At 32.6% G+C, this 27,338-nt stretch overlaps 1 protein-coding gene across 2 annotated transcripts in view; it reads left to right on the top strand.

Annotated features, from left to right (window-relative positions):
- Rab3-GAP (Rab3 GTPase activating protein) overlaps positions 1-27,338 on the top strand; it is a 95,037-nt gene that overhangs the window by 41,319 nt on the left and 26,380 nt on the right. For both annotated transcript variants that reach the window (XM_075369373.1, XM_075369374.1), the window contains exons 10-16: positions 2,792-3,021; positions 6,861-7,021; positions 12,167-12,377; positions 13,294-13,497; positions 14,503-14,628; positions 20,733-20,949; positions 26,181-26,281. In XM_075369373.1, the coding sequence (XP_075225488.1) occupies positions 2,792-3,021; positions 6,861-7,021; positions 12,167-12,377; positions 13,294-13,497; positions 14,503-14,628; positions 20,733-20,949; positions 26,181-26,281 (1,250 nt within the window). The remainder of the gene's footprint in view (positions 1-2,791; positions 3,022-6,860; positions 7,022-12,166; positions 12,378-13,293; positions 13,498-14,502; positions 14,629-20,732; positions 20,950-26,180; positions 26,282-27,338) is intronic.

The following is a 27,338-nucleotide window of genomic DNA, read 5'->3' on the forward strand; positions in this document are numbered from 1 at the left end:
TCACTGAGCTTCAGGCCAGATCTATTGTGGACGGTGTTGCAGACAGAATTGATCCTGGTGGTCCTATAACACCTTAAGGGCTAATGGCTGCACTGGGCGAAGAGTGTCATCGTGGTGGGCTCCTGGATGGACCAGGTAAGAGGCGTGTCCATTGGTGGTTGCCGGCCGGATATTGCTGCTAAGAGAGCAACAGCACTGGTTGCGAGACAGAAGTTACAACGGTCTAACAAGAAGAGGTGATAGAGCTCCTGATGAATTGCTGGTGAAATATGACTGTGCGAGAAATGTTCTGAGTGCGACAATAAAAGCGGATAAGTTAAAATCATGGGAAGACCTTATTGCTAATTTGGATGCTGACCCATGAGGGGGGGGGGGCTTACAGACTGGTTATGAATAAGTTTGGTAGACCTGCTGTGCCCCCCTCTCGCACAGTGGAACACTCCAAGCGGTCTTGGAACTCTTTCCTGTGTCTGTCGGAATGGCAAGAGATGCACTCCATCCATAAATGTAATGTATGATTTGGGAAGTGGGAGATGCTGCCCGGAGGCTGCACCTGGTCAAGAATACAGGACCTTATCTAAGTCCCGCTACAATTTTCAAAACACTTGTTTCACGACATCCATGGATCTTCTTAGATGCGTATAATCATGCCCTGGGAGCCTGTTGTTTTCCACCCTATTGGAAGAAGGCAAGAATGGTTTTAATTCCGAAAAAGAGTAAACCACTACAAGATAGACTCTTGTATCGCCCCATTTGCCTCCTTAACATGGTTGGCAAATTATTTGAATGCCTTATATTTGATAGACTGTGAATGGAAGTCAAGGAAAAAGGTGGACTCTCTCCCAATCAATACAGCTTTGTTCAGGGGAGGTTCACTATTGACGTCCTGAGACATGATTAAAACAGAAGATGGAGAGGTGTCGTCTGACATGTATGGTGGGGTTCTGCAGGGGTCGGTTCTAGGACCACTCCTGTGGAACCTTGCCTTTGACACCGTTGGGTTTCCATGTGGGTGTTGAGTTGGTGGCCTATGCCAACGACCTGACTCTCCTGGTCACCGGCAAAACTGAGCTGGAAGTTGAAGAGGCTGCTAATTTAGTGGTCAGGCAAACAGATTTGTTGTTAAAGGCAAGAGGTTTGAATCTAGCTCCGCCTAAAACATCAATGGTTGCACTCGTTGGGAGGAGGCGAATTAGAGATATGTCTGTTAGAATTGGCGATACTAATACCCACATCAAAGTCTGTAAAGTATGTTGGTGTGTGGTTGGAAACGAGTCACCTATACAATGAGCATATAAAGAAGGTCATTGAGTCTTGAAAAAAACTGTTGTTAAGCTGAGTAGGCTCACAGTGATTACCGTGGTCCACATGCATCCAGAAGGTGGCTTATTCTGGTGGTGTGACCTCTTCGATTACATTTTATGCAGCCCCAGCTTGGGAAGAGCCTTTCCAGAAGAAGAAGAATGTGGATAAGCTATTGGCGATACAGAGGTGTGTGCTGATTAGTATAGCAGCCTCCTATAGAACAGTATCTAGGAACGCAATTACAGGTATTCCTTCAGTGAAACTGAGGGCTCAGATGCTATCACATGTATATAATGGGATGCTTAAGACTGAGGCTAGACATGTCTTACTTGATGAGTGGCAAGACGAGTGGAATGCTTCTGCAACAGGAGAATGGACGAGGCAAATAATTCCACAGGTACATGACTGGATGCAGAGAGGCTTTGGTGAGGTGGACTTCTATCTTTCCCAGCTTTTGACTGGACATGGGGATTTTGAGGCCTGCCTCCATCATTTTGGTAAGCAAGAATCCCCTGAGTGCAGGTACTGCAGTATGTTAAGACAAACCTGAACATAGTATCTATCAGTGTAATAGGTGGGACGTTGTCCAATATAGTCTGGGGTTGAATTGGCTCACCCCTGAATTGTCTTCTGAGTATATGCTTAGTGGAAGGAAACAGTGGGAGTCAGTCATGAATTTAGCAACACGAATCCTCACGTGAGCGAGATGCTAGGGAGTGGGACAGCATATAATAATAAGTAGGGACTTTGAGGGCAGTCCTCGTCAGGAGAAGGCAGCTCATTGAGGTGGGTCGTCTTTGATGAGTGACTGAGGACCCCTCTTGCTCTGGGGTAATAAAATACCATAGTCTCAGCTGTAGCCCTCTAACCAGAGAGCACTCTCTATGCCTCTGACCAAAGGGCACCGGTTAGAGGCATGGCAACTTAAAAACACAGAGTCCCAGCCAATGGGGTGATCCTCTGTGGTGCATGTCAAAGGGTGACCTCGGATCTCACGAGGTCACCCTGGGAGTTAGAGGCCATGGCACTCGCTGAGGCTGCACAGTGCTCTGGTGCAAGATCAGCCTTAGTGGTAAGGGTAGGAAAAAAATAAATTAACTCATCATGAGTTAATAATTTAATTCAGTTTTATATTGTAGCATATAATCTGGAATGTATGATATAGTTTTTTTTTTTTTTCATCGTATACCTATTCAAAATTATTGTTAATTATTTTATTAAATAATTATGATAATCTAAAATTATCAAATCTTTTAAAATATTAAATGGCATAATCTTTATTTTTTGACATTGAATAGTAGTTACTTGTATACAATTTTTTTCTCCCAAAAGTAATAATTTTTTCTTTCTCTATGAAAATGGCATGATTTGAATACATAAAAATAGTGGATGAATTCAGATTTTTTGTTACAGTGTAACAATCATTTTTTTTTCAAAAAGAATTTTATTTATTATTCACTTTTAAGGAGTATTTTTTTCTTTTTAGTGACAAGAACAGTAAGAGAGCAAGGGATATTCTGCTGTTAAAGAGACTGAAGACTTCTCTTCGAGAAGAGAATGGGTTGTCTGAAATCAATAATACATGTAAAGAACTACAGACAAATGAAATGAAAGGTCAGGCATTAGATATAATGTGTTCATCTTGTTACATCACTGCTGATCTGTTATTCGATGTCATTAATTTATTTACACCGGCCTTAGCATCTAGTACACAAGGTAAGAACTTTGTTACAGAGTTTATTTCAGACCAGCAATTTTTTTAAAGTACTTTTACAAGTAATTAATAGTATAGTTATACATTTTTATATGTTCAATTTAATTATATTTGTAATAATATTATTTCCTATTATGAACTTAACTTGAATTTTGAAATAAGTAAATATTATTACAATTTACATTAACATAACCAGCTGAGTTGAACCATTTTGTATTGTGCATTGTTTTACAACAGGAAGGCTAAGATAATTATTTCTTCATTTATCTATCCAACTCTTATGGCTTTAATGCATTCAAAGCTTGTTAGGTACAAAAGGCACCATTTAGTTACTTTCTCTTAGAGTAATAGCTGTGTATAGCCAATCCCTTTGGTAAACAGACTGAAGGTACCACTTATAAGACTGAAAATCACATAAGATTCAAACTGTATTTACAATAATAGTGATAGTGGTGTATGTGAAAGATAAGTCTATTTATGAGAGGATGATGACATTTCAAATGAAATTAGCAAAGATTTTTGCAATTTAATATTGTGAGTTAGATTTAAATTGTATACCATGTAAATAAAAAAATATATTCCAAAAATATTAATCCAAAGTAAATTACAAAAACTGTATCAGTATGTAACTCAGGATTTCCTTTTCAAGTTATATAAATGATAAAGCACATCGTTACCAACAAAGGTTTTATGCAAAGTAAAGTGTAAGACTGCTTGTTGGGATATAATTATAAATTGTAATTGTTAACTTAATTATTTATTTATTCATTGTTATTCTTTCTTCTCTTTTGTATAATTATTATTTATTTTCAAAATAATGAGATCAAGATTATGCAAATTTATTTTTTTGTATTATAAAAACAATAAACTATTTTATTTATTTAGTAAATTCTTTTCTTCTGGTTACATGAGAAAAAATTAAGAATTTTATTACAAGATATACTCGCTTCAAACTGAAATTCAGATTCACTACATTCTGAAATAAAGTTTTCCTTCAACTCATTGCCTTTTTCTTCTGCAGCTACTTCATCTGTAGTAGATCATCCTTTTGCAGTATTATACAGTAAATCATTGTCCATCTTAGTACAATTGAAAGGTTTCATATTATTTTGTATAACATATATAAATTTCTTTAAGTGAGTTGAAGTCTGATTGATTTTATTTTTTTCTAAATCTGAAGTAACGTCTTCACTTTTTTTAACATGGTTTTGATCTGATGGCTGCTTTTGTTTCATTGAAATTATAAAAATTAATTGGTTGTTTAAATAATATTAAAAAAGTAAAATAATTTTTTTTGAATTGACAATAGTATTTGATTAACCGTGAAAGTAAAAAAACAAAGCCGTAATGTTGTTGCTTACATTGTAATCTGTATTTATATTTATTTATCTTTTACTCATCTTTTTTCAACTATTATCTTCTATTTTGATGTCCGTCCTTTGGAAAATGGACATAGATATAAACAAAAAAGGTGTATCTGCACTGGTAGACATACCCTAATAATTTTCATTTAGAAATTTCCAAGCTATTGAGGTCATTAGAAAACCGATGGCCTTGTGCATGTGTGTGTGTGTGTGTGTGTTTTGACTAAATTTTAATGATTTTGATAATACCAAAAATTTTCTGTGAATAGTTTAGTTTATTGAGGACAGTTATGACATCTGTGATCTTTCTCGACCAGCGTTTCTCAACCTGGGATCACAGTGATATGAAAGGGAAGTCGTGAAATTAGCCTACAACTTTACATGTAAACAATAATGAAATCATTTCATGGGAAAAAATCATTTCTTATAAACATTTTACTTAGATTTATAAATAGCATGTAAAGAAAATAAGTTATTGAGATGGTTGTTCTTTTCATTTAGAAGTTTCTCCATACATGGATCTATATTAAAAACACAAAAGCAAATTGTTTTCAAGTGATAAAAGAAAATTTGTGTATTTAGTTTTTAGTGCAATCATAAATGAAGAACCCTTTTCTTAGATGTAAGACATGGTGAAAAGGATTAATATTTTCGATACTTCTATGACTAAATTCCCATATTCAGTTGGACGAGCTAGCCAAAATGTATCAAAATCTTCAGATGTGAATTGTAGTTGTAACGTTTTATTGGCAGATATTTTAATAAGTTTGTTGTGAATTTCAACTGGTAACTTAGCAGCTGTAACAACATTTCTATCTTTCAGGAAATACTCTCTGTCAACTTAATTTTTAGCTCAAGCAAATGTATCTTCATGCTACCCAAACTGTGGTGAATAATGTATTATCTTCTTCATCTAAATTTTTCTCAATATAATCAGAAGTGTGCAGAAACATATCAAAAGTTTTGCATTGAAAGAAGGCGAATAATCAAGATATAAAGCTTCTTAATAAAAGCATGAACTTTGTCATTAATTAAATGTATTTAATGTATTTTGCCTGTGTAAATTCACATTCAAGTCATTTAAATGCAAAAATACATCAGCTAAGTAAGTCAACAGCAATATATACTCATTGTACATTGAGAATGGCATTTGTTTATTCTGGAAAAATATTATTAATTTATCTCGCAATTCCAATAACCAGGTTAACAATTTCTCCTATGATAATCATTTGACTTCTGTATGGAAAAGAAGAGATCTTTTTTCATTGTTTAGTTTAGATACAGCCTATTTTGTAATGGTCAACTTTGAATAAAGGGAACCATTTTTATAGCTTTGCAAAAAATGTTTTTGAGATTTTTCGTGGCAAGAACATGTCTGTGAAGGAAACAGTTCATTCATTCCACCCTTGGTATAAGACAGTCTTTTAATTTTTTCAGAAATCCACTGTTCTTTCCTGTTATCACCTTTGCATTGTCATTATATACTGCAATACATTTTGTCCAACCATCTATGTTATTGTTTTTCGTAGCTTCATAAGAAAACATCAAAAAGAGATTGTTCTGTTTCATGACCAGGTATTGATTTTGCAAAACAACATATCTTCTTTGATTGAAGATTGATTGATCTTCATTTGCTGAATTATCTGATCGCAAACATTGGAGGCCATGTTGTCAATTCGCCTTGATACTGTGTCATTAGAAAGCTTGTTAATTTCTCAAAGTAATTTTCTTTTGAAAAATCCCAAGGGTTTTCTTTTATGATCTGAATGTTTAGTTTTTTATTGTCTAATTAATTTTGACGGCTTTATGCTTTCATCGAAGAGGATTTTAATGCAATCATTGCACTGTGGCTTCCATCCAGTGACATAAAACTGTAATTTAAATAACTGTCAGTGTACAATCTTGTCTTTTACCAATAGATTCACTGGATGCTGATGACCTACTTTGTTTTTCACAGATTTACCCATTTTAGATAAGAATTAATTGAAAAATAACCAGTTACACCATTTGACCAGATATAAAAAAACCGAAACCTCAATTATTATTTTCAGTGAAACTACGCTTCTAAAAACTTAAATAAAGGCACCTGATGCACGCTTCACATTCAAAAGTAAACTGACATTCTGCAATCCATTACACCTCTTTTATACTGCTGAGAGCATAACGTGTCAAACATGACGCTGTCCAACAAATATTATGCAAGCAGACCAAATTATAAGGAGCACGTACACATCAAGTTGGAACTGTAAATTGCCTATTTTCTGCACTTTATACATGCATGTTCATACCCATTGCTATCAGTGCAGCTAAATAATTTTAACTAGGTTTTATTAGGTTGGATTGTGGGGTCAGAAAATATTCATTATATATTTTTCTTACTTTTTGGAGGTTGTGGAGCTAAAAAGGTTGAAAATCAGTGCTCTAAACTTAAAATAATGACTGCTTTACAATTTTAAGTTTTTTTTATTTATTTTCAGATAAAGTAAGTGAAACATTAGATCCTGGTGGAAAGTCTTTATTGGATAAATGTACTCAGTTGGAACACCTTGTTACATTTTATCAGTTTTTGTCTAGATTGCGACAAAAGCCACCTAGTTACAATACAATCATTTCAGAATGTGCTACTGATGATGCTCAGGTATTTTATAGTTCCAGCATTGTTTATCATTGTTAACGTATCAATAAGTAGTCATATAGTAATTACATTGATTCAACATCATTAATTTTATGATAGTAAGTGATGTCAAACTTGTATATAATCTTTCAGTTAACTATAATCATCATTGAGATGATGCTGAAATATTACTATTGATTCAATTGACAATTCTTCTGGCTGTTTTATTATTGCTACAGATTCTGTCACTAGAGTCAGTTCCATATACATCAGTCTTTTAAAGTAAAAAGTACATAGTTAATGGTAGCCAATGACTGCATTACTTGCTTACATAGTGTTTAAGATGTGATGTTATCCATAAAAAAGGACATTTTGCAGATCATTACTGAATATTCCATCATTAGATAATATTCAACCGTTGCAAACTTACTGCATGCAGTTTCTTACCCAGAATTGTTTCAGATATGTGAACTATTTTGGTTTTTCTTTACCATCTTTGTTCAAAACTACCTATATTTACATTCACTTTTTATTTTTGATATGACATATGAGATCGATGCAATGTGTATGTTAAATACCAAATCTGTAAGATTACTAAAGACATGAGTAAAAAATAAATCACAAAAACAATGTGATCATTGTAATCAGTCTCAAAAACAAGCATCCCATAATAGTCTTGTTGGATTAAATAAGAAATGAAATTGCCTTCTCAATAAATTTTTTTTTGAGTTTCAGTATCCCATGACCACAAAGAGAAAGAAAATATTCAGCTATATAATAATGACTGACTACTCTGTTCACCATAGGGACTGGCTGAGTAGAGAATATTAATTTTTCTTAGATTAAGCAACTGTGACTAGTGCCTCTTGTACTTAATATTTTTAGACCATCAGACTAACTAGGATAGTTAGTCTAAACTAGTTAGTTGACTAACTAGAATAGTTAGTCATAATGTTTGAGTATAAAAAAATTATTTAACAAAGTATAGATTTTTTCTTTGTTGATTACATCAATATTACTAGATACTTTTATGTTATACCAATGTACTCATTTGTAATACAAGGTGTTTTTTTTTTTTTGTCTTCAGTCATTTGACTGGTTTGATGCAGCTCTCCAAGATTCCCTATCTAGTGCTAGTCGTTTCATTTCAGTATACCCTCTACATCCTACATCCCTAACAATTTGTTTTACATATTCCAAACGTGGCCTGCCTACACAATTTTTCCCTTCTACCTGTCCTTCCAAAATTAAAGCGACTATTCCAGGATGCCTTAGTATGTGGCCTATAAGTCTGTCTCTTCTTTTAAGTATATTTTTCCAAATGCTTCTTTCTTCATCTATTTGCCGCAATACCTCCTCATTTGTCACTTTATCCACCCATCTGATTTTTAACATTCTCCTATAGCACCACATTTCAAAAGCTTCTAACCTTTTCTTCTCAGATACTCCGATTGTCCAAGTTTCACTTCCATATAAAGCGACACTCCAAACATACACTTTCAAAAATCTTTTCCTGACATTTAAATTAATTTTTGATGTAAACAACTTATATTTCTTACTGAAGGCTCGTTTAGCTTGTGCTATTCGGCATTTTATATCGCTCCTGCTTCGTCCATCTTTAGTAATTCTACTTCCCAAATAACAAACTTCTTCTACATCCATAATCTTTTCTCCTCCTATTTTCACATTCAGTGGTCCATCTTTGTTATTTCTACTACATTTCATTACTTTTGTTTTGTTCTTGTTTATTTTCATGCGATAGTTCTTGCGTAGGACTTCATCTATGCCGTTCATTGTTTCTTCTAAATCCATTTTATTCTCGGCTAGAATTACTATATCATCAGCAAATCGTAGCATCTTTATCTTTTCACCTTGTACTGTTACTCCGAATCTAAATTGTTCTTTAACATCATTAACTGCTAGTTCCATGTAAAGATTAAAAAGTAACGGAGATAGAGAACATCCTTGTCGGACTCCCTTTCTTATTATGGCTTCTTTCTTATGTTCTTCAATTGCTACTGTTGCTGTTTGGTTCCTGTACATGTTAGCAATTGTTCTTCTATCTCTGTATTTGAACCCTAATTTTTTTAAAATGCTGAACATTTTATTCCAGTCTACGTTATCGAATGCCTTTTCTAGGTCTATAAACGCCAAGTATGTTGGTTTGTTTTTCTTTAATCTTCCTTCTACTATTAATCTGAGGCCTAAAATTGCTTCCCTTGTCCCTATACTTTTCCTGAAACCAAATTGGTCTTCTCCTAACACTTCCTCCACTCTCCTCTCAATTCTTCTGTATAGAATTCTAGTTAAGATTTTTGATGCATGACTAGTTAAACTAATTGTTCTGTATTCTTCACATTTATCTGCCCCTGATTTCTTTGGTATCATTACTATAACACTTTTTTTGAAGTCTGACGGAAATTCCCCTTTTTCATAAATATTACACACCAGTTTGTATAATCTATCAATCGCCTCCTCCCCTGCACTGTGCAGTAATTCTACAGGTATTCCGTCTATTCCAGGAGCCTTTCTGCCATTTAAATCTTTTAATGCTCTCTTAAATTCAGATCTCAGTATTGTTTCTCCCATTTCATCCTCCTCAACTTCCTCTTCTTCCTCTATAAAACCATTTTCTAATTCATTTCCTCCGTATAACTCTTCAATATATTCCACCCATCTATTGACTTTACCTTTCGTATTATATATAGGTGTACCATTTTTGTTTAACACATTATTAGATTTTAATTTATGTACCCCAAAATTTTCCTTAACTTTCCTGTATGCTCCGTCTATTTTACCAATGTTCATTTCTCTTTCCACTTCTGAACACTTTTCTTTAATCCACTCTTCTTTCGCCAGTTTGCACTTCCTGTTTATAGCATTTCTTAATTGCCGATAGTTCCTTTTACTTTCTTCATCACTAGCATTCTTATATTTTCTACGTTCATCCATCAGCTGCAATATATCGTCTGAAACCCAAGGTTTTCTACCAGTTCTCTTTATTCCGCCTAAGTTCGCTTCTGCTGATTTAAGAATTTCCTTTTTAACATTCTCCCATTCTTCTTCTACATTTTCTATCTTATCTTTTTTACTCAGACCTCTAGCGATGTCCTCCTCAAAAATCTTCTTTACCTCCTCTTCCTCAAGCTTCTCTAAATTCCACCGATTCATCTGACACCTTTTCTTCAGGTTTTTAAACCCCAATCTACATTTCATTATCACCAAATTATGGTTGCTATCAATGTCTGCTCCAGGGTAAGTTTTGCAGTCCACGAGTTGATTTCTAAATCTTTGCTTAACCATGATATAATCTATCTGATACCTTGCAGTATCGCCTGGCTTTTTCCAAGTGTATATTCTTCTATTATGATTTTTAAATTGGGTGTTTGCAATTACTAAATTATACTTCGTGCAAAACTCTATAAGTCGGTCCCCTCTTTCATTCCTTTTGCCCAGCCCGTATTCAAGGTGTAACAGAAAAGTAATGAGACTGGTAACATTTGAAGCGATCTGGCAAAAATGCAGGCTCCCCCTTTACATACCTTATGCATCAGCTACTCCAAGATGCTCTATGCAGTAACTACGCCACCCTAGAGAATGTGATAAATGAAGTTGTGTTTCTGTAGTGCATTATGGAAATGGAACAGCAAAATTTGGAGTAATGGTATGCCATAAATTTTAGTGAATCTGCGAGTTTGACCTACAAAAAGTTGCAACAAGCATTTGCGGAACATACCTTATCAAGAGCATAAGTTTTTCAGTGGCACAAAGCATTTTTGGAGGGCCCGAAACCGGTGAAAATAATGAGAAGTCCTCTCTCAGATAGGCCTTCCAACATCAACTCAGATAGGCCTTCCAACATCAAAAACTGAGGAGAATGTGGAAAGGGTGAGAGCTCTTATGAGATCAGACTCTCAACTAACATTGAGACTGATGAGGAGTGTGTAAAATTTGAATCATTTTACCCTTTATCAGACTCGAGACTCAAAATTTGAGCATGAGAAAATTATGTGCCAAGTTGGTGTCAGAAAACCTTTCCATTACACAAATGGACTCTCAGAAGAAAGTGTGCCTTGACTTCTTGACAAAGTCAAAAATGATCCAGGTTTCTTCAGTCATGTGATCACTGGTAATGAATCATAGATTTTTGAGAACGATCCAGAAACAAAATGTTAAAGTCAAGAGTGGCACACTGACACTTCTTGACAAAAGAAAAATCAAGTCTATGCTGATTTGTTTTTTTGATAGTAGGAGGATTGTTCACGCAGAATATGTGCCTCAAGGACAAACTATCAATCAAGTTTTTTATAAAGAAGTCCTTGAAAGCTCAGAAAAGGGGTGTTTTGTGTTGGACCGAAAATTTCAAACACTTGAATGCTCCATGACATCGCCCCCTGTCACAAAACAATCTTCATCAACCTGTTTTTTTTTTTACATAAAAAGAGATTCCTTTGATTCCTCAGCCCTCCTGTTCACCTGATTTTAGTCCATGTGACTTTTTTTTGTTCCCCAGGGATAAAATTTACTTAAAAGGTTATCATTTAACCTGTCAAGTAAATTGTCAAAGTAAAAACTATCAAAACCTTTTAAAGGAGCATAACCAAGGAGCTAATGCCAATTCCAATTTGAAGCCTTCCAGCATTGTTAAAAAGAATGGAATTAACATCTCTGCTGATGATGTATAGCTGCCCAAAGTGAACCACTTTGAAAAAATGATAACATTGATATATAAAATTATTTTTTTAAAAAAAAAAGATCAGCATCATTACTTTTCTGCCACACCTCATATGTGGTTATAGCATATTTGTGTAATAAAATAAGTAATAACATTTCTTCAAGCTTTACTTATGTAATACTGCAGGTAAATTGAATGACACTTTGAATGTGTACCAAAATGCATTTTTCATAGCTTCTTCATTTAGTCAGATTCCAACCACTATGTCTTCAAAATTAGGTTGAAGTCTATATTTTTAACATTTTTAATAGTCTATTAAACTAAATTAAAGAGGCACATTTGAGTTAAAAATTTTATTTCAGTAAATGAATGTATTCCTTAAGGCTTACCAAAAACAATTTTTTATATTTGAAATACAGTATTTACTAGATATTACTTTAAATTTTATTTTATTGTGTTTAATCTCCTTCTTTTATGTTATCTTCTATTTATAGAGGTTATGTCAACTGATTCAAACGACGTCTGAAGAAGTTGATAGAGCATTATCACTTGCAAATAGTACAAGTAAAAGTGGAGTTTCAAGAGTAAAGTTTCAAGACAGTTCTGCTAATGTTTCAAGTTTCATACAGGGTTTCCAAGTTTCAAGTGAAGCTGCTAAAATTACTTTAAATAAATCTATTTCTCCTGATAAAATTTTGGCTATCAGTAAGTTTATTAAGTTGTATCACAGTAATTTTTTCAATAAATTTAAAACTTTCATTTTGTCAATAATTCACTTCTTGAACCATGGTTGCAGATCAAGCTTGAATACATGAATTTATCAAGTTTCAGTGTAATTTTGATCTCATTGTAGTTTGGTTGTGTATTATCTGAAATTAATGCCTCTGAGAATGTTGGATTCCATCCATATCAACTTTCTCCAATTTGCTACCACTGCATTACAATCTAGCCCTTTTTTAGGCATTTTAGCACTATGGTGATCATTTTTGTGGCTTATCTTCTTTTTTTGCTACTCATCATGAATTATTCTACCATGGTAATTATTACCTTACAGTTCATGTAGAATTTAAATCTCTGTCAAAATAAGCACTAACCATTTGTGTTATTGCAAGAATTTTCAGATGTTTAGTGCCAGTCAGATAAATCAGTTATTCACATAAATGGAACTAGACTAAATGATTCAGTTGGGCATGCATGCATGGATAGTCAGGGAGTTGCATGGTAAGTCTGCCTTATGAAATGAGCTTATTTGTTGCTAAACTTGTTGCCATATCTATTTTTTGGATAAATGCCACTATATTTACTTAGAGTCTTAGACTGTGAGATTTAAAGGAAGATTTTAATTGTAAATGAACAAAAATTAAGCTGTAAATGTTATCAAACTGATATAAAACATGAATTCTGTTAAGAGATAATCATTTAACATCTTTTATAAATTTAAAAATTACTTAATTACCTCGTTTTTTTGTAGTTTGTACCTTGTTAAGCAAAATGTTTGATAGTACACGTTATCAAAATGGCTTGACCTTTTATAAGCAAACAATTTTGTGTGTATATTCTTGCTTTTTGTCTGATTTTTTAAAATTTTATATGTTAATAAATATTAATTTAATCTTTTTAGGTGAAATGGTTTACCAAGGTTATCTGGATGGTAATTGCAGTATTAATGAGTGGCAGAATGCTGCTTGTGAGAGTTGTATTCTACCTTTTGATTTAATGTCATTAGCGGTTTCATTTTGGATAAATAAACATGCAGTTAGTAATTCTGTTGCACTTGAAATGATTCGTTTTAGTGAACTGATCAGAGCTATATGCTTGATAGCAGGTAATTATTCTATTTTTTATGAAAATGTAATTATTTATTTTTCTAACAGTTTAATTTCGAATGAATATAATGATTATGTTTAACATTACTGTGTAGATGAAGCTATTAATGATCTTCCATAAGATGGACACTACATAAGATGTGAACATCCCAGTTTGATAATGCTCCACCAGCTCTTCTTTTGCACTGCTTAGCGTTATACTTAGTGAGAAGGGAAGAGCAGGATCCCTTAGTTAGTTACGCAGCAGCAGATTTCACAAGCGTTCAGATAATTTTAACTCAATCATAAATGATTAGAGAATGCAAAGTTTTCCCCGTAAAATTCTCACTAAAATTTATGTTTTTTATTTTTTTAATTTTAGGTTTTGTCTTTTAAAATGGAACTAATATGAAATATCAACCTTGCTCAGTTTTTTTTACTATAAAATAATTTTTTTTAGTTCCCTATATCCTCTTGTTCATCACAGCATAATTTGATTTTTTCCTGAACAACCGAACTTTTAAAAATATATCAGTCTTGCTGCTTGTATGTGTTTCTTTTATTTTATTTTAATTGTTTGTAATTTTTTTTATTTCTTATAGGATTTTAGTGAAAATAAAATTATTATTTTATCGTTGGTTATCAGAATTTTTTTTATATACAATGGACATAAAACGATAAATGTATGTCCTATTCAACTTGTACGTAAATATGTGCTCAAAATAAGTTTTAATACCGGCTCCTGAATTATGAATATTTTGTAATATTATTATTATTTTATGTATTTCTATATCTCAAAAATGAGTTGTAACCATAGCTTACTTTCCATTTTTGAATTCTGCTATATAAAATTATGTACATATTATGTATGTAATAGATGTCTTATTTATAATTTATGGATGCATTATTTCTTAAAAATGTCATTTTACATCAAATTTCAAATGTAAAAGATGACATTTTGAGAAATATGTAGATAAAATTTTATTTCATTTATAAAATCTGTTGTAATTTGATATGTATTTCAGGTAAGAGTGTAAATTGGTGGACTCAGGTCAGGACCATGTTATGTGATAGTGAAGATCCTATTGCGGCATTGACTGCAGCTCTGGTGTGTCGTTATGTTGCTTTATCTGTTGATGATTTGCTTCCAGGTAGTTTTTAATTCCATATTATATTTAATGACTGTGTTGGTAACAAGTTAGAATATTCCCACTGACCTGTACTCCATTTTTTTTTAAAAATGCAGGTCTTGTTTTCAAGGACCTGACCTGATAAGCTGACCAAATGGGCCTCCATAGATAAGTTAACTAAGAAATAAAATAATAAATAAAGATAAAGATCTGAACATATATTGAGAATGTATTTAATAGTAAATATTTTGAGATTAAAAAGCTAACAGAACTGAAAGTTAACGTTTTACCACTCAACTCTTGTGTGATGTTACTGAATTGAAATTCCACTTAAATTAGATATTCAGATCTTAACAACTATATTAATTGCATACTTTGGTTATCAGCACTTGCCTGAATTCCAATTGCAAATTCTGTTAGTTTTGAAATCAAGAGTTCATATGCAGTGAATCTGATTCAAATAAATGCAGACTAAATTCAGTTACAAATAATAGGAAATTAAATAAATTTATTTATTCATTGAGAACTGATAAGGAGCTAATATATTTTTAATGCTTATACCCTGTGTACAGCCCCTGTACCTGAAGAATGATACTTTCAAGACCTACCCTAAATAAGTGAAATAAACAGATATATATATAAGCAACCCATATATATATATATATATATATATATATATATATATATATATTTAGAGGAGGAGAAACCTTTTATAGGCACCATGTAGTCTCATACCCCATAGTAAGGACTCTCCTACTAGTGTGGGTCTCTACTTGCAGGCCTAACCACTAAAACTCCCTTCTGCTCTACAACATGGTTTGCTGGGCTCATCTTATGATATCACAGCACCCCATGTTTCGGCCACATCTGTTGCTGGCCCCATGCCTTGAATTCATTGGGCTCCTACAGTTAGTTTTTTAAAATCCATATATTATTATTATTATTATTATGCTTTTACGGCCAACATGGGACCACTTAAGTCAATTTTAGTTGGATCTTTTCTGAGAAAGCGTGTTATTTTACTCTTCCGAACTGCTCAGTATTTCTTCATCCGTTCAGATCTTGCTTTCTTTTCTTCATCCGTAAACACCCTCTTCGTTGTATTTTGTCGTTTGTCTGTCTTTTGTTTAAATCTAATGCTTTTGTCTTTTAGCTTTGTAATTTTTCTAGTTTTATTCTGTAGGTCAGTCAGGGAAATTCCCAATTCTTTCATATCTTCTCTAATTTCTTTGATCCATCCTACTTCTAGCTTTTGGAACCAGAGCTTTTCAATGATATTTCTTGACAGTCTTGTTTCCGGTGTCCTTATGAGATGACCAAAGAAAGAGATTCTTTTTTTCCGCATAGTATCAGTAACAGGCTCTATTTCTCGATACACCACCTCATTTGGCACAATCCACCATCAGCCTTCTTTTTGGTGTTTTTTATTGATACACGTTCTGACAATTCTCCTCTCTATTTTCAGAATTTTTTCAATTCGGTTTTTCTGAGTGATTTTGAAAAGGGTCTCACTTCCGTAGGTGACTTCTGGCTGTACTACAGTTTTATAATGTTTAAGTTTTGTTTTAGCAGAAAGGCATTTTTTGTTATATGTTGACCAAGTTAATTTTTGGGATTTAATCATTCTATTTGTCCTGTTTTGCCATGTCACTTTTTCATTTAAATTATAAGTTATTATTTCCCCTAGATATTTAAATTGTTTTACTATTTTAATTTTCTGATTGTTTACCGTAATGTGCTCTATTACCAGAGGATCTATGGCCATTAGTTCAGTTTTTTCGAAAGAGATATGAAGCCCTATCTTTTGTGCTAGGTTTTGAAGGCTCATGATTTGTGTTTTGGCTTCTTGAATATTATTTGCTAAAAGAGCGAGGTCATCTGCAAATCCTAGGCAATTTAGTGCGATGGAGTTTTTCTTAGTACCCATTTTTATATTTTTGGGATTTATTTCATACCATTTTCTCATGACAAATTCGAGGGCGCAGTTAAAATGGAGTGGTGAGAGGCCGTCTCTTTGCCTCAATCCAGTTTTTATGGGGAAGGGTTGAGAGAGTTCACCTCTGAATTTCACTCTGGACTGGGTATTGGTTAAAGTTAATTTTATCATGTTTACGAGTTTAGGGTGAAGGCCCAGGTTTCTCAGAATATTCAGCATGGATGGTCGATGTATACAATCATAGGCCCTTTTAAAGTCGACGAAGGTGATTATTAGTTGTTTTTTCCATCTTTTATATAAGACCATCATAAGTTTTAGGGATATTATTTGCTCCGGGCAACCTCTCCATGGCCTAAATATCCCCCTTGGTATTCCCCAAGTTCCAGTTCAAGTTGGTCTTTGCATCGGTTGTATATGATTCTCGACAGGATTTTGTATGTGCAATCCAGGAGAGATATGCCTCTGTAGTTTTCCAGATTAGTTTTATCCCCTTTTTTATGTAATGGATGAATGAGGGCTGTGGTCCAGTGTTCTGGAAGTTTTTCTTCGTTCCATATTTTCACGAGGCATAGATGTAGGGAAGTTTTGACTGAATAAACTGATGAGTGTTTCCAGAGTTCTGCGAAAAGCTGGTCTTCTCCGCTTGCTTTGTAGTTTTTTATTTCATTTAAGGCTGCGAGAACTTCTTGAATTGTTGGCGGGTTGATATTTACCGGTGAAGTTTTAACTGGAGTTTCAGTGTCAATCTCAAAAAGCTCTGGGGGGTCGTCACAGTTGAGGAGTCTATTGAAGGTTTCTGCCAAAATTTCAGCATTTTCTTTATTGGTGTGGGCCATATTTCCTTTTTTTCCTCTCAGCATAAGGGTGGGTGGTTCATATCTTTGAAGAGCCTGACCAAAAATTTTATAATAGTCTCGGGAGTTAGTTTTCTTGGAACTTTCTTCTATTTGCTGAATCAAGTTTTTTTGGGCTTGTCGTTTGGTTCCTCTTATAATTTTCTGAGTTATTTTCCTTTGTTTGGTGAATTCATGGTTAGATTCTTCAGTTTTCTGGGTTTGGTGGTTGATCCAAGCCCGGTGTCGGTCTTTGAATGCTTTGTCACATTCTTCATTCCACCTGTGTTTTTTTCTTGGGTTTATAGGGGCTAGTTCTTCAGCTATTTCTTTCAGTTGGGATGTCAGTTCTTTTAAATTATTAGTTAATTTGATTTTTTTTTTGTTTCTTCAAAGATGGCATTGTTTATAAATTTATGTGGATCATAAGCTCTTTTGTTTTTAGGTTGGGATTTTTTTCTTTTTATGCGGGGTGAATTTTATTTTAACTTTAATTAAGTAATGGTCCGATCCAGTATCTGTTCCTCTCAAGACTTTTACATTATAAATCTCCTTGTGATAATTCCGGTCCATGCAAACATGATCGAGTTGCCATTCCCCTTTTTTCCAATCTGGGTGTTTCCAATTCTTCAATTTGTTTGGTTTTCTCATAAAATAGGTGGATTTTGAGATCATATTATGGTTTCTGCAAAATTCGACAAGTCTTTGGCCGTTCTTGTTAGTTTTCTTTTGGGCAGGCCATTTTCTTTCTTTACCTTCGTTCTTTACCAAGTTGGGCATTAAAGTCCCCTATTAAAATCTTGGTGTGGGTCTTATTTATGTTGTTTGCAGTTTGGTCAAGAAGTTCCCAGAATTTTTCCATCTCTTCTCTATCTTTTTTGTTTTTGTCATTGGTGGGAGCATGGACATTTATTATGGTGTAGAATTTATTGGCTGATTTTAGGGTTAAGGTTGAAATCCTGGGGAAGTAAGACTTAAATTCTACGACTGAGTCAATTATTTTAAGATTGATTGCAAATCCTGTTCCGAACTGTGGGCAATTCTTCATCACACGTTTCCCGGGGATTCCTTTGTAAATTCTGTAACCCTGAGATTCAAACGGCTCTCGATCGGTGTTTCTCATTTCTTGAAGTCCTGTGATTAGGATTTTTTGTTTGTCCATTATGTCTGTTAGAGTTTTTAGTTTGCCGGGTTGAGTTAGAGAATTAATGTTGTGAGTGGCAATGTAGTTTATTTGCTTGTGTCTTATCCTCAATTTTGAAGTTGTGTTGTTTTTGGGTGTTTCCAAATGCTCCGATTCATTGTTATCTTTTAAGCAGCTGCCCACCGGATCCGAGTGCAGCCTTCACTGGTATTTACCAGACGGTGGATTTTTTCTTAAAAGACCTTCCATATTTGACTTTCAAAGGCAAGTCAGCCTTGGGTGGGAATAAATTCCCGAGTTACAACTCTGGATGTGATCCAGAGAGGTGATTCCGATTTAGTTCACCAGTAGAAATCTCCACGTTTCTAACTGGTTATCCAGACGAACCAACGTGGAGGCGCAAACCGATTTTCTTAATTGAGATTTTAAGTATGGAGAAAGTTTAAATCGGTTCCGGAATCATTTCGTCCAAATCCATATATATATTTACCTATAACTGTGCAAATACTTACCACTTTCATTTATGTACTTATTTGGTAAAGTTTAATGTAAAAATTATGTACATTAAAATATTATCATATAAAAATATATTTAAATTCTGATAATAATAAATATAATTGGGTTTTTAAGTTCATGTTTGAATTTCCACGATTAACAAAATTTGCTAATTACATACAAAGTTTGATATTATTTATGTTTAAAATAAGAAATATATTTTTGTTGCAGTTACTAAATAAATTTCACATTATAATATAAATTACTCTGCTCTTAGGAAACATATAATTGCTATCAAAAAAGGATTAATGAAAGAGTATTTAACAGTTAAATAATTATTCAACTAAAAAGAAATTATTCAGTTGTCCCATATAAAAAGAATCATTTTTTTTATTACTCTACTAAATTTAGTCAGTTACAGATTGACTATACAATTTAGTCAGTTGTAATTTTTTTGTAAATTTCACTGTACCTATGCAGTGAAAGCTTTTATCTCTGAAATTTCTACATCTTCAGGCATAATAACTGTAGATACTTACATCCTTACTACCATAAAGGAAGTCTTTGTGACAATCCCAGTTGCCACATCACACCCTCCATTCCTGGGGTGTTGTGTATGAATGTCGTGCTCGTAATGGTTTTAAGTGACCTGAAATAAGTTGCTGCAAGTCACTTCTGTAAATGACATAGCTCTTCTCAAAAATTTCAAGCATCCTATGACTTATACCTGTCACACAATGTTACTGGAATAAGTGAAGTGGTTTTCCATTGCTTTCTTCACCGAGCTAAAAAAAACTGTTGCATACCAGTATGTCTAGCCTGTTGATGTGCATTTAATATTCAGTTTTTCCAGTGCAATCTTCATTTTTTCATCACAGAGTGAATGTAATGAACATGATTACTCTTAAAGAGAGCAACTGTGACAGCTTTCTCTTGTACTTCAGATGCTTTTCATGTAGCAGTAAAAAGAGTGAGATAGTTACTGAAAAGGTATAGGTTAATGAACCCGTTCTGTTATGAAATAATAGATTACAATCAGAGCTTCAACTCAGTAGATGTTGCACATCCATTGCTTGCATTAACTCAATTAAACCAATTTATCTTAAAGACCTAAATCAATATATGTTATTAAGGCCCAGATCAATACAAAATGTTTAAATAATATTGTTTAAATGAATTTATATTTAAGGTAACTTGTTTAAAAGATCATTAAATAAATATTTAGTAGCTAATTTGTTTTGTTAATGTTTTATTATTTCTTTATACAAGTTGGGTAGTTGATTGATAATTCTTATGAAATTTTTGGTGATTGTATTGCAGCTTTATTGGTTCAGGGTCCGTAGGCAGTTTCCCTCTATTGTTGATATAGTGATTATAGCTTTTACATATATATATATATATATATTCATATATTATCAGGTTAGGATGTTATTAATTTAAATTCAACAGCTGAATGATGACTAGGAGACATTATTGAGGAATCGTTAGCTTTTAATTTATCTTGGAAGACTTGAAAATGTCTACTTCCTGCTTGGGAAGTTAAGCACTAACCCTTTGTTTGTTTTTTGACACACTTAGGTAGAAAGGAGAAATATTTTCACGATTGGTTATTATTAATAGGGGTTTTCTTATTTATACATTATTTTGAATATGTAGGATTTACTTTACAAAAAATAAAATCAGTTGTATGTCATTTTTATATTATTTTCTGTTTCAGGTGACACTAATAATGATGGTAATAAAAAAGAGATTGATAGTCATAATAACAATGATGATAATGCTAATGATAACTGTGATAAAAATAAATCTGACAGTGAAACTGGTAGTTCTAATGATGTGATAATGGATTGGGAAAATGTATCTCAAGAAACTTGTCAGTGGAGCCAACTGATATCTCAGCTTGAAGACGTTGCCTTATTGTATTATGTCCTTAGGTATTTAATTATTTTCTTTAATCTTCTTAAAAATTTTGCATTGTATAGATTGTACAACCCAACATTTTTGTTTTGTAATTATTATTATAAGTGCATCTTTGAAATAACATATTCACACTAAAATCTCTTTTAATTGTACAGGTTTTTAATAGTTCTTGTAATTTTTAATATTCTTATGTAACACCTACAATTATATAAGTTTATCAGCTACATTTCACTTACAAATTACTACACATTTTCTACAAAAACCATACATTCTTGCTATGCGAGAGTTTTCACAGCTGTTAATCTTTTCACAAAAATGTAGGAAATAACAGAGGATTAGACTCATGGCCTATCATCTATTGCTGCTCATTCATTATATAGACTCATACTGGACATACTGATCTGTATACTGTTCACAGATCAAAGTTCATTTTAGTGAAAACAGTGTCAGTAGGATGTAGAAACAAGCTTACATAGAGGAAAATCCAGAATTTTTTTGTAGGCAGCTTTTTTGTTTGAAAGCTTTTTCACTTTAAACTTTTTTTGTCAATAATCATTCTTGAAGATTCATACACTATTTATAATATAGCTTCAATATTTATTCTATTTGTGCTGTATTTTATATTTTTAACTTCATTACTTATTCTATTTTTATTATACTCTTTTTCTATCATTCCATTTTTAGTATTTCGTTCCTTTTTTACATTTGTATTGTATTTTTTTTGTACATGTTCTGTATTTTTCTTCTGTTTTGACATTTTAAGTTGAATTTCAGATTTAAGGTTTTTAATTTTTTTTTAAATTAAAGTTTAAAGGTTTTGGTTTGAGTGTTATTTTCTGCCCTTCCTAGCATTGTTACTTTAATATTTGTAGTTGATTTGTTTCGGAGTACCTCCATTCTCAAAACCACTACTAGCATTCAAAAGTGCTAAACTAACTACTTTCAGCACAAAACACGTAAACTACGAATGTTAAAGTGACAGTGCCAGAAATGGCAGAAAATAACGCTCAAAACAATTATGATTATCGTAGTGGAAATATGGAATATTATGAAAAAAAAATCCAAAGGTTTTATTTATAAACTCTAAAATATATATATATAGTTCTGCTGAATTTTCAATTATAAACATTCACCATTCTGTTGTTTCTATGATAAGAAAAAAATACAGCAAAAAAAGTATTTCATATAGGAAATTTAGATGATACTAATCTTCAGTTAAGTAATCATACTCAAAGCAACTTTGAAAAATACTTTTATAAGAGCAGTACCTTGTTACTGATTTGTTTCGGAGTACCTCCATTCTCAAAACCACTACTAGCATTCAAAAGTGCTAAACTAACTACTTTCAGCACAAAACACGTAAACTACGAATGTTAAAGTGACAGTGCCAGGAATGGCAGAAAATAACGCTCAAAACAATTATGATTATCGTAGTGGAAATATGGAATATTATGAAAAAAAAATCCAAAGGTTTTATTTATAAACTCTAAAATATATATGTATAGTTCTGCTGAATTTTCAATTATAAACATTCACCATTCTGTTGTTTCTATGATAAGAAAAAAATACAGCAAAAAAAGTATTTCATATAGGAAATTTAGATGATACTAATCTTCAGTTAAGTAATCATACTCAAAGCAACTTTGAAAAATACTTTTATAAGAGCAGTACCTTGTTACTGTCTTTTTTAGAACTGTTGTACCTCTACAACAGTTCACTTAGATTTTTATCTTGAGCAGTTTGGTAAGATATTCTGGTTTTGTGCAAGCTACTTGTAAGTGCCATAAAAGAAAATATATAAAACTGCCTATAAATTGTTTATCAGCCTTCACATTGTATATAAAGAAACAATCTTCTTCATAAACACATTACTGCATGTCTACACATAAATCCTGAAATTCATCTTCCTACAGTAGAGAGGGGGCAATGATTGTATATATCAAAGTTTGTTGATATATACAAGTGACTAACAAATGAAGGGACCAAACAGTTCCAGGAATAAGGAGACCACCGCTGTAAGTGCCAAGGGCCTTTTTGGAGGGCAGATGAGCAACAGGGTTTTGGGTCACTCTGTTAACCCAGGGGTGAGAAATCACCCCCAAAGGCAGAAGAATCTTGTAAAGGGAGTCAGCAGCATTAGGATACAGAAGACAATAGAATACCACTGTATTACGTTTTCCTATTCTGGGACCATGATTGTGTCTTTTGTTAAATATTCTGGAGGTAAAATGACTTCCCATTCAGATCTCTGAGGGCGAATTGAAAGAGGAAAAAATTGAGTAGGAATATCTGTAAAAAATACTGTAGCAAGAAAAGTAAAAAGTAATTTATCTGGTTGATAGAGTAATGACTTTAAGGATTGGTAAACTGCCAAAAGATCTAGTAATAATTCAGGCATACATGCCAATCTTGGAGTATAAGGTTGATGATATTGAAAAGATGTACAATAACATTGAGTAGTTATTAGAAAATGAACAGAATTGCTGTAAAATAATCATAGGGGAACTGGAACACAGTGGTGGGAGAAGGTGAAGGTGGAAAGAGAGGGCAGAAACACAAAATGAAAGTGGATACAGGCTGCTTGAATTTTGCCAAGAGAAGATGTTTTTAAAGAATCATAAATAAGAAGATATACTTGGACAAGACCAACAGATAAAATTTTTTCAGATAGATCATTTTTTGGTTGAAAATAAATAGATAGGAATCCTGTTAATAAGGCAAATGGGCTTCCAGGAGCCGACATAGGAAGTTATCATATTCTGTTAATGAAAATAAGATTAAAATAAATTCATACTACACTGAATGTGAAGGGGTTAGAGGGTATAGGGCATAGGGAGAGTAAAAGTGGGTGAAATGCTGACAAAGGCAGTTAAGGTAAAAAGAAAAGTGAACCAGTAGAGAAAATGTGGTTAAAGATAAAATCAAATATAAGAGAAACTACAGCAAAAGGAATTAATGTCTATGAAGGCACCCAGGCAAAGAAACCTTGGATAACACAAGAAATGATACTAAAAAAATGGAAGAAAGAAGAAAATTAAAAAATAAAGAAGGAGAATACAACAGAGCAATCTATCAAAAATTGAATAATGAATTAAAGAGAGAAACACATAAAGTTAGGGAAAGGTAAAAGAAGAATGTAAAGACTTGAAAGATTTAGTAAAAAAAAAGAACTATGACATGTTATAAGAAGGTAAAAAAACAACACATGGGATGGAAGATATTCTGCTTATAAAATGAAAGAAATTGAGAAGAAAGATTATAAAAACGTTTATAAAGAAGATAGATAAAGAAACAATGGGAAGAGTATATAGTGTATGTAGGAGACGGAAAAGGGAAACACGGGAAGCTGAAATGTAAAAAAAAGCTATAGAAGAGGAAGAAGGCCCTCCAGATTTGAGATTATACTAGCTATTAAAGACATGAAAACAGGAAAGTAACTAGAGGAGATGAACTTCCAATAGAACTCTTTAAATAATTTGAATAGGAACAAGAGAATCTATGGGACTGATCAGAATTATTGGGGAAAGATGTTTTGAAAGAGGAAGAGAATGAGCTTGTGTTTTGTAGATATGGATAAGACATTCGACAGAGTACAGTAGGAAAAGTGATTTGAGATCCTGAAAAAAAAGAGTTGATTGGAACGATAGGAGACTGATCAGAGAATTGTATGTGAAGCAAAAATCAGCTGTGAAAATAAATGAGAATCTCATAAATTGATTAGAATTAGGCAGAGGAGTGAGAAAAAGCTGCTGCTTATCACCAGCACTGTTCACCATTTATGTCAAGGAAATGTTGAAAGGAATATTTGATGGCCAAAATGGAGTAAGCATAGATGGAAGAAATACAAATTGTGTCAGATTTACTGACGATCTGTTGATTGTAGCTAAAGACACTCGGAAATTACAAGGAATGATAAAAGCATTGAAAGTAATAATGAAGGAATGTGGGATGAAAATAAATTTGGGGAAAACAAAAATTATGGAGGTGAATGAGAGGGAAGATATGGATGTTGTAACAGCACAAGGAAAAATTAAACCAATAAAAAGATACAGATATCTCAGGGCAGTACTAACTGAAGAGGAGTAAAGAAGAGATTGAAACAAGAATTGCAATGGCAAAGGAAAAAACCTGCTCTCCAGCAACATGGATGTGAACCTGAGAAAGAGATTGGTAAAATGCTATGTTTGGAGTATACTTTTGTACATAGTAAAATATGGACACTGGGAAAAAAGATAAGATCATCGAAGCTTTTGAGTTATGGGTCTGGAGGAAGAAGAAGATAAAATGGGTAGACAGAGAAAGTGATATAGAAGTATTAAGAAGAATAAATAAAGGTAGAACAATATTGGCACATATCAGAAGGAGAAAGGGAAACTGGATTGAGCATATAATTAGAGGAAAAGGAATAATAGATTCAGGTCTTGAAGGCTTCATTGAAGTTGAAAAAAGAAGAGGAAGGAAAAGGTTGAAGTTTATGAATGACATAAAGGGTTGTGAAGGTTATGATGAGACGGAAAGAAAAGCATCAGACAGAAACATATGGAGACAACAGTGGTGGCAAGGACCTGCCAGCAGGCAGAATACCACATGATGATGATGATGATGACAACACATAGATCTTACATAAGACTTTAACATCATCTACTTAAATTTTGTGGCAAGTGTAATTTAAAACCTTCATCATATTTTTTTAAAAGATCTGTCATTTTTTGTAATAATTCATATAATACTGCTTATATGATAAAAAAAAATTCTATTCTGAAATATGTTGGCAAGTGTAACTGTTTCAAGTAAACTAGGAAAACTTTATGGTTGTCATTCAATCTTATTTACATCAAAGCAGAATCTATTACTTCCTTAGCACACAATTGCTGTACTAATTTTTTTTTTTTTTAAATCATTATCTTAATATCAGCAAAATTTATTATATTTTTATACCATTGTTAGACTGTTATTTATCGATTGTTAAAATTCTGTTGTTTTTTTTTGTCATTCCAAGAATATGTTATGTTTCTAAACATAAAGTTGTCCAGTTTTGATATTTCTAGCAATATTATCTGTGCATATATTAATGGAACAGAATTCATTATCAAGTGATCATTTCCCTCACAAATTACCGAAAATATACCCTATTGCAGCATTGTCTCATTGAAACCTATTAATCCAGTTGACTTTTTGATTAAAATTTATTGTAACTGTAAATATTTTAAAAGGGTATTTAAAAATTTTACTTTCATTGTTTCAGCCAAAAGTTAGCTCAACAAAATAGTGAGATTCAACAGAGATCTGTATTAGATTACAAAACGCCAAAGATTTCATTAAATTTAGTTCTTTCAAAAGGCAAAGGTAATTATTATTAGAATGATTAATAAAATGAACTACAATAGGTATTTTTTGCTGTACTCTCATTCATTTTTCTAAATGGATTTGATGTTAATCTGTTCTGTTTGCAAAACTTATTTGTACATTTATTTGTATTTATAACATCAGTTATTTATGCAGCTATCACCCGTCTAAAAAATTTCTACATAATTTTTTTCTTTTTTTGTTGATCTTTTTGTAGAAATAACTTCATTATTCAAGCAAATCATATACAAAAACAAAATTGTAAAACTAAGTGATTTATAAAAAATTCTCCGCCATACTATCCAGTTATGATGTAAGTAATGACTGTACATATATAAGTGGAGCAGAATGCATTATCATGTCAAGCTGTCTACAAACATTACCGTTTTGGCAATGTATCAATTTGTAAAAGGAAAGGTTATAAAAAATGAAAAAGAAAAGTAAAATATGGGCAAGATTCTAGACAGATTTGAGAATGGAAAACTGAAATAGTTAGGATTTGAAATTTACTGCTATGTGAAAACTGCAAATGAAAATAGGAACATAGAAAATCTACAAAGAAACCTGGAATGGGATTGTATAATTCCTGTCATCTCATCTTTCTTACCATTAATTTCTTTCTTATAAATTCTCCATTTCTTCCCTGTTTAATAAAACATAATAGAAACAAATCGTTTTTTATCTTTTATTAGTTAATATTTTATGCTTTGATTATCATAATGTTGGATCTTTGTTATATTATGACAAATTTCTTTTGGAAATCATTTATTAATATCAGAAACATTTCTAAAATCAGAAGTGGTTCAACTAATTGCATGTAGACAGACACCAAGAATCATATCTTGAAGTTGGTCTCCTTTGTATTTTGTAATAAGTACTATGCTCATAATGTTTATACATAAATGTAAAAAATAATTTTGATTATTGATTTATACACAATATTGATATCAGATTTAAGTCTTATGTTATAGAACTGCATTCTTTATATTGGCACCCATTATCAAAATCAGCACATTAAGTAAAAAAAATGTTTAATAATTTACCTGAAAATAATTTA

This window comes from Lycorma delicatula, chromosome 6 (genome assembly GCF_047948215.1).
Source record: "Lycorma delicatula isolate Av1 chromosome 6, ASM4794821v1, whole genome shotgun sequence".
NCBI lineage: Eukaryota > Metazoa > Arthropoda > Insecta > Hemiptera > Fulgoridae > Lycorma > Lycorma delicatula.